Source organism: Ursus arctos, unplaced genomic scaffold, assembly GCF_023065955.2.
Source record: "Ursus arctos isolate Adak ecotype North America unplaced genomic scaffold, UrsArc2.0 scaffold_21, whole genome shotgun sequence".
Lineage (NCBI taxonomy): Eukaryota > Metazoa > Chordata > Mammalia > Carnivora > Ursidae > Ursus > Ursus arctos.
Window position 1 is genome coordinate 23,323,405 of NW_026622886.1, and position 9,926 is coordinate 23,333,330.

Genomic DNA, 9,926 nt, shown 5'->3' on the forward strand with positions numbered 1-9,926 from the left:
ATAGTTTTCATTCTCATGTTTAAGTCTATGATCCATATTGAGGTAATTTTGTATGTGGTGTGAGGTAGGGTCCAAATCCATACTTTTGGATTTAGACATGTAGTTTTTCTAGCACTATTTGTGGAAAACACTCTTCTTTCCGCATTAAATTGTCTTGGCAACCCTGACAAAAACCAATTGACCATAGGTAAAAGGGCTTACTTCTGGATTCTCAGTTCTGTTCCACTGAGCTATATGTTTGTCTTTATACCCTTTGCCATACTTGTAGTTTTGTACTAAATTTTGTTATTAGGAAGTGTGAATCCTCTAATTTTATTCTTCAGTATTATTTTGTCCATTCTGGGTTCCTTGCATTCCCTTATGAATTTTAAGATCAGTTTGTCAATTTCTGCAAATAAGGCAGCTAGGATTTTGATAGGAATTGTATTGAATCTGTACATATCAATTTGAGGAGTATTGCCATCTTTTTTTTTTTTTTAAGATTTTGTTTATTTATTTAACACAGATAGAGACAGCCAGCGAGAGAGGGAACATAAGCAGGGGGAGTGGGAGAGGAAGAAGCAGGCTCATAGCGGAGGAGCCTGATGTGGGGCTCGATCCCATAACGCCGGGATCACGCCCTGAGCCGAAGGCAGACACTTAACCGCTGTGCCACCCAGGCGCCCCGAGGAGTATTGCCATCTTAACAGTATTATCTATTCTGGTCCATGAACATGGATGTGGATGCCTTTCCATTTATTTAGATCTTCTTTAATTTCTTTTAGGGATGTTTGCAGTTTTCAATGAACAAGCCTTGCACTTTTGTTAAATTTATCCTAAGTATTTCATTCTTCTTAGTGCTATTGTAAATAGAGTTGTTTCTTAAATTTTATTTTTGGATTGTTCATTACCATATGTTTGGAGGGTTTTTTGTGTTTTATTTTATTGTAATAAAATATACACAACATAAGATTTGCCATGTTAACCACTTTTAAGTGTACAGTTTCCTGACAATAAGTATTCACAGCATTGTGTATTCATTACCACTATCTATTTTGAGAACTTTTTCACCTTTCCAAACAGAAACTCTGTACCCATCAAACAATAACTCCACCCTCCCTTCCTTCCAGCCCATAGTGACCTCTCCTGTTTTCTGCATACCTCGTATTAGTAGACTCGTGCACTATTTTCCTTTGTATCTGGCTTATTTCACTTAGCATAGTATTTTCAGGGTTCATCATGTTGTAGCATGTATGAGAATTCCAGTCATTTTTGTGGCTAAACAACCCTCTATTGTATGTGCATACCCCATTTCGTTTCTACATTTATCAGTTGGTGGATATCTGTGTTGTTTCCACCTTTGGACTATTATGAATAAAGCCGCTGTGAGCCGTGGCGTGCAAGCATCTGTTCGAGTCTCTGCCCTCACTTCTTTTGGGCATATGCCCGGGAGTGGGATTCTGCATTGTATGGTAATTCTGTGTCTCGCTTTCTGTGGAGCAGCCAAACTTTCCTACAGCAGCTGCACCATTTGATACTCCCTCCAGCAATGTGCAAGGGTTCCAATTCCTCCACATCCTCACCCACACTTGTTTTCCATTTAAAAAAAAAAAAGATGGTTATCTTGATGTTGTATTTGTTTTTAATTAAGAATTAGAGTGCGTCTAAACAGTCCTTTTAGTAGTAGACACCTCATCTAGCAGACAGGTACATACAAAGTATATTTCATATAAAAAATCAAGGAAAATTGTGAATTTTATCTCTTCATTGTTAGCTTTATTTTCTCCCTGTAATTGTAATTTTTATAATACTGCAGTTGAAGATAAACAATTAAATGTAAGCCGGGTATTTAGAAGAAGAATATTAAAATATATATATATATATGTGTGTGTGTGTGTGTGTGTGTGTGTGTGTGTATACACATATATATATCATGTTGAGGTTTGGAAAATATAACTCTTCCTGTCTTTTCTATGATGTCAAAGACAACAGATACCACCACCGTCAGAACCTTAGCAGACAAGAGCGAAGAGATAAGTGGATATTTTTTGAACCCTTCTTTATTGTCATCGGAATGTTCACCAACATCCTTGAAAAAGAAAACAGAAGACATGAGTGACCTCCCTTCTGAGAGCCAAAGAAGCATACCGCTCGCTGTGACGGACGCTTTAGAGCATATCATGGAACAACTCAGTGTTTTGACCCAGGTGGGCTGGCGTGCTTTGTACTTAGGGGTAGGTGATACAGAACAGTCCTGGTTACTGGAGGTTGCAGAACTAGCAGAGTGGGACGGGGGGGGATTTCTAAAGAAGGCGAGCTCAAGGTGGCAATCAGCATAGCCCAGCATGCTCTGCTGAGCTGCTGTAGTAAGATCTTACAGAGGTAAGATCAGAGCCCACGTGTACGTACGCATGTGTGCATTTACACACACACACACCTGCCCTTGTGCTCTATCTGCCATCTGGAGGCCAGAAGGAACAGTGGAGATTGGGAAGAATAGCAGTGGTACTCCATGCTCTAAATGTATATGATTCTGCCCAGTAATGTTTTACCTGAAGATTTTTGATGTATTGTGTTCAGATTAGGACATTATCAAAGAAATATTAAGGGCCCTAAGAAAAATGATTAACAATTTCTGTTTAGAATGAAATTTTGACAATGTTTATACTTCTTCACTGTGAAGGTATTCTCATTGTCCAAGATATAACTTTCCTCATTCCAAAGCTCATTCCACTGATGCTGTGTTCTTCTGGAGGTGATGGTTTTTGCATATGTGTTTTAGAATATTACCTCGTCCCTTGATCCCTTTTTACCTTTGCAAAGAAGATATACTATGGATCCTTATGTACCGAAAGTCTTCCAACTCTTGGTCAGAAGATACAGGTGTCATTTAAGGGAAGTTGTATGTTGCAATGGACACATCAAAGGTTTCTCCTCCAGCTCTGCTGATTCCATGTTTCCTTTGAAGAAGTCTTATTGTTCCTCTGATCTATGGAATGAGGTTGCCAATATTTGTCAGAGCAGACCTTGCTACAAGCTATGCAGAAAGAGAGGCTGTCATGTGAGCTAGAGAAATGTCAATTACTTTTCCAGAATACATATTTCAAGTTGAAATGGATCTTGCATAGAAATCATCTCATTCTGTTCTCCACACTGGCCGTGCATTATAGTCGCCTGGGCAGTTATAAAGCATACAGACACAAAGGGCCAGTTCTCATCTCCAGACAATCCATTGCCATTGGTCTGGGGTAAGGCCCTGACATTTGTCTTTTTAAGTACCCCATACGATTCTGTTTTACAGACAGGGTTTAGAGCCACTAATTAAATGAATATTAAAAAGCTGTTGATAACATCTGAGGGTGTTTAGAAGCAAGGGCCATGTATGTGGATTTGGGGTCCTGACAGATAGTGGGAAAGAGCCATGTGAAAACTTGGAGTCATCACAAGATTTGTTCAGTGAAAATCATATTAAAATCACTAACTTTCACTTTGCAGTATTGTACTGGAGATGACCTTCTTTGTATTTATCAGAAATTTCTTCCCTTTAAAGGCAGCTTCTCTTCCGGCCTCAGGCCAAATTTAGTTTTCGTTGGCTTATTTCCCATATTACCACGACTTCTTCACCTACACTGTCATATTCGATGTCGGGTCCTTCTTAGAGCCTCTCCTAAGTGAATCTTTCCATTCTCTATTCTTTCAGCCTTGTGACCCCTCTTTCCTTCTTTTTACAACTGATTCAAGGTTAAATGAATCATTTAAGATTTATTGAATGTCTCTATGATTTTTAATTTTTAATTTTGCAAGCCTGGCTCTCTTTTATAATTAAAGAGGTTAAAACAAGCACAACACACTTGCAAAATAGAAACAGCAAATCTGTGGGCAAGTAGCAAGTAAAATAAACATGTTCTGATTCACTTTAATTACAGATGACTGAACATCTCCTAACTCACTCGCAGTGTTTATAACTTATCTGCACTGAACTATAACCAGAAATAAACTAAAGCAAAATTACATTTTATATGGTACTTAAATGGAGTCAACCAGTGTTAAAGGTGTTGCTAATATACGTAATAGCTTTAACATGTGGAATTGTGATAATATATGTAAAGTATATGGCAAAATGCTTGGCCCAGAGAGGTCCTCAAGAAATGGTAGAAAATATTATCAGCATCATTCTTAATTAGCTGTAATCTATAGTTTGAAATATGAAAGCAAAAGCTATTAAATAATGATATTTTAAAAATTGTTTGCCTTCAGAGGACGATAGGGAATCAGTTCATTATCTTGAAACTTGTTGACTAAAATAATTAAACATTTATCTTGCTTTTCTATGAAATCTACCACTGGATAACCAAGTAGTAGATGAGGAAAGTGTCTCTTATTTATAAATTATCCCAGCTAATAATTTTTTTAAATGATGGAATTAGAATGTCGTCATTTACAGTCCTCAAGGATGGATAGATCTAGGCATTGAGCAGGCCCAACATTATGAGAAAAGAAATGATCAAACCTTATTAACATACCTTCTACTGAAATAGGCCACTACCTATAGTCTTAACTATAGGTCTTATTAGATCTGTAGACTTACAGATTGAATCTGAGTCTGATCGAGCCTTTGAGTCAGCTGCCAATTTATAGAAAATGTAGAGAACAGAACAGACTGACCTTCACCCTTAGCATGCTGTCCTTAAAATTCAGACTGGTGGAAGCTCTGCGGACAGACTTTACTCTAAATGGCCTGAGTCTGTCAACAGACAAATTAAAAAAAAAAAAAAAAGTGGGAGAAGATGAGAAGCTGTAGATTAAAAGGAACTTTAAATGACATCTCAAACTTTGAAAATGGGTAAGACAAAATTATAATGTCTAGGAATGTATACCTGAAAGATAAAACCATGGAGAATGTAAGAAAGCAATTACTGTAATGGTCAGGATAGTGGCTGTTGTCAGGGGGAGGGCAGGAGTGGGGATTCTGAGAGGCCCATGGAAAGAACTCTGGAGTGGCTAACAGAGTTCTAGTTCTTTTTTTTAAAAAAGATTTTGTGTATCTATTTGACAGAGAGCACAATCAGGGAGAGCAGGAGAGGGAGAAGGAGGCTCCCCACTGAGCAGGAGCCCAATGCGGGGCTTGATCCCAGGACCCTGAGGTCATGACCTGAGCCGGAGGCAGACACTTAACAACTGAGCCACCCAGGCGCCCCAGAGTTCTAGTTCTTGACCTGGGTGCTAGTTATCAGAGTATTTTTCTCATGAGGATTCATTCAGGGACACGTGTTTTGTGCAGCTTCCTGAATCCATTTTATTTTATAATAAAATATTTAAAAGAAATCTGAAAGATTGAAGATGAAATAGTCAATATCAAATTAGATTTGCCAAATTTAAAAACATGCATTTGTGTGTATGTGTGTGTGTGTGTGTGTGTGTGTCCATATGCTCATTTATTAGCCACAGGAGTTAAAAGAGCTAAGATTCTTCAAGTCCTCTGTGCCAGGCATCACGTAAGCATTTCACGTGCATTACGTCATTCAGGCTTCCTAACAGCCCTGTGAGGTGCCGTCACCATGTTCAAGGTGTGAGAACTGATGCCGGTCATTACGGCAATTTAAAGTACACTAGCGATCCAGCTGGTGTAGATAGGGTCTGTCATGGTTGGTCGTGACGGAGTGACCAGTGATGGCATATAAGTAGCCCCCGGGCCCCACGCACACTGCCGTGTAGCATGCGGGACTGCGCGCAGGCTCCCTGCGGCCTCTTCCCTGGCGTTGGTGCTTCGGGAGACCAGACAAGGATGGTCTACCGAGGCCTCCTGTTTTACTCTTTTCTTACCAAAGGGATCAGTTTTTATCTTTCCCTCAAATCGCTTCAGAGCGCTTTTGCCCGTGGTAGGGCCCAGAAGCAGAACAGGTTCTGGGGCTACTTTGTGAGCCCCTTCCTGGCCGAGGGGTGGACGTTCCAGCTCCTAAAAGGATCCCCCGCGCAGAGACGAGCATCATCGTCCTCACCGTCAGGGCACTAGGCATTGATCATTCTGTCCTCCTTTTGCAGACGGTTTCAATCTTGGAGCAGCGACTGACTTTGACAGAGGATAAGCTGAAAGACTGCCTTGAAAATCAGCAAAGGCTTTTCAATGTTATCCAGCAGAAAAGTTAAATAGAAAAACATGAGCAGAGGCTTGATAAGTGACCCCATGTACCTGTGCTCAGGAAGGCAGGACGAGATGCTTCGTGCAACACAACCGCATCCTAACTCTCGCGGCATTTCTTAAAAGGGTGAGCAACAGAACAAAAGGCAGAAGAGGCATAGTTAACGGCTAATTGAAACACACAAATCAATGTCAAGGACTAATCCGAATCATTACCATTTATGATTGCAGTAATAAAGTGATAACTATTCAAGTGGCTCTGTATTTCCCCCATATCATTGTAAATGCCAGTTTTCGTTTATGGTCCAGATCCTGCTGGGAAGGTGACCAAATCTCCGAATTTCATTGTTAAATCATTTCAACTGATCACGTTCAGGCGATTCCTTAAAGCAATGGATGTGTTTCCTTCGTAACAACACGCTTGGGCTGAAGTCCTGCAGTTGCCTCTAAAACTGCCTCGTGGACGCAGAGAACGAGGGAGTCGTCTGACTCATGCTTCTGTCAGCTCAAAACAAAATTTATTCTTTCTTCACAGTGTCCTGAAATGATGAGCTTATAAAATCCCAAAGCACAGAATTGCCACAGCAAGAATACACTGACATACGTGGCACAGGGCAGTGGGCTTTATTCGTTTCTGGTGTACATGGCTTCTCCTTTGCCCAACCTGCAAGAAGACGAAGAGCTGGACACGCATGAAGCCACTTCTGCTCTCGTGGATGAGTGCGCGGGGTGACTTGGGCTGTGTCCAGAGCTGTGACCCTGGTTGCCAAGATGGCGCTGGTGGGATTTCGGTGTGCTCTGATGCCTGGAGATGCACCAGTGATGTTTACAGACACACACACGTATGTCCACACGCTTCAGCAATGTTGTTGCTTAGGGTGATTTTGGTGGCTGAGTAATAAGTACATATAATATTCACATCATTGTCTTCCTATTTTTTTTTAACGAACTGCGATTTAAAACAAAATGAAAATGAGCCTGGCATTCCAAAAAAAAAAAAATGCTCAAGGAGATTTGGTTACAAATTAAGAGTTTTGTTTTATCTAAAAAAAAATGAGATTAAATTGAAGAAAAACATTAATTTTTGCTTACTTTTCTGATATGCTGAATCAAGAGCAAAGAAGGTGGGAGAGGGCAGTCTGCGTTTATGCTGTCTGTAGATAACATGGGGAAAATGCTGTCTATGTTTTGAAAAAGAAGGAAAAGTCAAGTCCTATTTATGTAGGAGTCTGTGTTTATAAATTTTTCCTCAATTTCAATCATAACTATAAGGTGTTGTTTTTTAAAAAATCACCTCATTGTGTGTTTTAAGTGCCTTTTTATATTATACTAAGTGTGAACTTCTAGACATTTTCAAAAGTTATACAGACTAAGCGCATTGTATTTTTATAACCTCATTCAAAAGACTAAGAAATGTCATACTGAGGTTTGTTTACCATTTCTTAAGCTTCAAACAATAAAGACATTTTACCTTTAAAAAAGTTCCTTTCTTTTTAGATGGTTAAAACCTTGAAATACTAAACTTCTTACCCAGCTCAGCCACCTTTCATTATGCGTCACAATGTCCTGGAGCATTTATCGAAGGTGCCCGGGCCCTGTCCCGTTTGTAGGGTCACCGGGTGGGGGAGGGGCTCGATCTGCAGCTCTGAGAAGCTCCCAGATGATGCAGATGCTTGCTGGCCTGAGGCCCACCCTCCAGAAACCCATGACGGAGCTATAACCACTTCTCACAACATGGTGTTGCCACATCTTTGCAGGCATCACACACCTTTATAAGCGATCTAAAAACAGTGGTGATAGAAACTAAAATGCCTTGAAACTTTCAAGAGTCATTTTATAGTCCCTCCCCCCTCTTTTTTTATGCTTCTGCGGATTCTCTCTGGTCTTTCTCTGATTTCCAGCCTCCTCTCCGTCCTAACCCGCATAGTCAACTGCCTGGCCAACATCTGCACGGGGAAGACTGGTAGGGGCTCTGAATACGTCAGAAACCGAGCTCTGCTGCACCCGCCCGCCGCCCCCCCCCCCCCCGCTCCTCCCCTAGCTCTCCGTCTGGGCGAGGGCAGCTCTGCAGCAGGTGCTCAGGCCGAACACCTCGGAGCGGCGCTTGCCTCCTTTCGCTCACACCTCACCTTCCATTCCTTCAGCAGATCACTACCTCTGTCACCTGCCAGGGCCTGAGCCACCATTGTCTCTTACGATGACATTTGCGTCCCTGCTGGCCTGCCTGCTGTCCTTGCGTCATAGGCCAGAGTGCTCACTGAAAAGCGAGTTTACGTGTGTGGCTCTGCTCGAAACCTTCCAGGGCTTTCCAGGGCTTCCCATCGCACTCAGCAGCGTAAAACCTCAAGCCTTGACAGTAGTAAAGAGACCCCTACCCCCTCGTCGTGCACCTCCTCTCCCCCCCTGCCTTGGGTCACCCTCGCTGACTGCCCCCTGGCCTTAGTGGCCTCTTTGCCCTCCTTTGAAGAAGCAAAATAGCTCCTGCCTGAGGGCTTTTGTACTTGCCGTTCCCTCCGCCTGGAACTCCCTGTCTTCAGCCCTCATAACATTCCAGTCCTGCTCACAGGTTGCCTTTTTAAAGACATTTTTTTAAAAGATTGTATTCTTGGGGCACCTGGGTGGCTCAGTTGGTTAAGCATCTGCTTCAGCTCAGGTCCTGATCCCCGGGTCCTGGGATAGAGCCCCACCTTGGGCTCCCTGCTAGTGGGAGTCTGCTTCTCCCTCTCCCTCTGCCCTTCCCCCTGCTTGTGCTCTCACTCTTTCTCTCTCTCTCAAATAAATAAAATTAAAAAAAAATTTATCTTCAAGCAATCTCCACACCCAACATGGGGCTCGAACCCACGACCCCACAGACTGAGCCAGCCAGGCACCCCTACAGGTGCCCGCCCTGACCCCCCAGGATGAAATCATTCCCGCGCACTCATTCCCTGCATGGCTGTGGTCCAACGTAGATGGCAGTGCAGTTGCAAGTCTGCCCCTTCCGCTGTGGCTCTCCCTTCTCAAAAAGCAAGCGCTGTCATCTTTAGATTTCCCCACCAAGTACATGGCCTCATTCACAGAAACTCAGCAGATACTTGTGGAGTAAATGAGAATTTTCCTGTTTTCGAGTGTTTTAAAAACATTTGATTTCAATCCACTTCCAGCCAAAAGCAGTTAAAACCAGGCTGAATGGACTGGAAGAAATAGCAGAGGTAAAAATTCAGATGCCCGATGTTGGGGCCTGAGTGGGCATCGCTCTGACTTGCTCTTTGTTGTATAGCTCACTAGTTACGTGCACAGCCTTTTTTTTTTTTTTTAAGATTTTATGTATTTGAGAGAGAAAGGGAGAGAACACTAGTAGGGGTGGAGAGGCAGGGTGTCAGAGAGAGAGGCAGAAGCAGACTCCCTGCCGAGTAGGGAGCCTGACTCGGGCTTGATCCCAGGACCCTAAGATCATGACCTGAGCGAAGGCAGGAGCTTAACCGCCTGAGCCCCCCAGGTGCCCCACATGCATAGTCTTTGAAGCCAGAAAGCCCCGGCTGTACATTCTGGCTTTGCTTTTCTCTAGCAGTGTGACCTTTAGGAAAGGGACTCACGAAGCTTAGTTTTCTTTACCTATAAAAGGTGAAAATAATAATTGAATTATGTTTGTGAAATGATTAGCACAGTAGCTGTCACAGAGTTAAGAGCTCAATAAATGGTAGATATTATTGCTATTTATTAATCATTTTGTTTTCCTGGACTGCATTTCCAAATAATATGATTTCAACTTACGTAACTGTGGGAAGGATACAGGTATTAAGTGCTTATGAATGAAAGCTTGATATTT

At 42.2% G+C, this 9,926-nt stretch overlaps 1 protein-coding gene across 3 annotated transcripts in view; it reads left to right on the forward strand.

Annotated features, from left to right (window-relative positions):
• POC1B (POC1 centriolar protein B) overlaps nucleotides 1-7,599 on the forward strand; it is a 99,002-nt gene extending 91,403 nt beyond the window's left edge. For 2 of the 3 annotated variants that reach the window (XM_026499925.4, XM_057316269.1), the window contains 2 exons: nucleotides 1,965-2,186; nucleotides 6,022-7,599. In XM_026499925.4, the coding sequence (XP_026355710.1) occupies nucleotides 1,965-2,186; nucleotides 6,022-6,126 (327 nt within the window). In that variant the 3' untranslated portion in view covers nucleotides 6,127-7,599. The remainder of the gene's footprint in view (nucleotides 1-1,964; nucleotides 2,187-6,021) is intronic. The other variant, XM_026499927.4, reaches the window with a different exon arrangement.
• The last annotated feature ends 2,327 nt before the right edge of the window (nucleotides 7,600-9,926 follow it).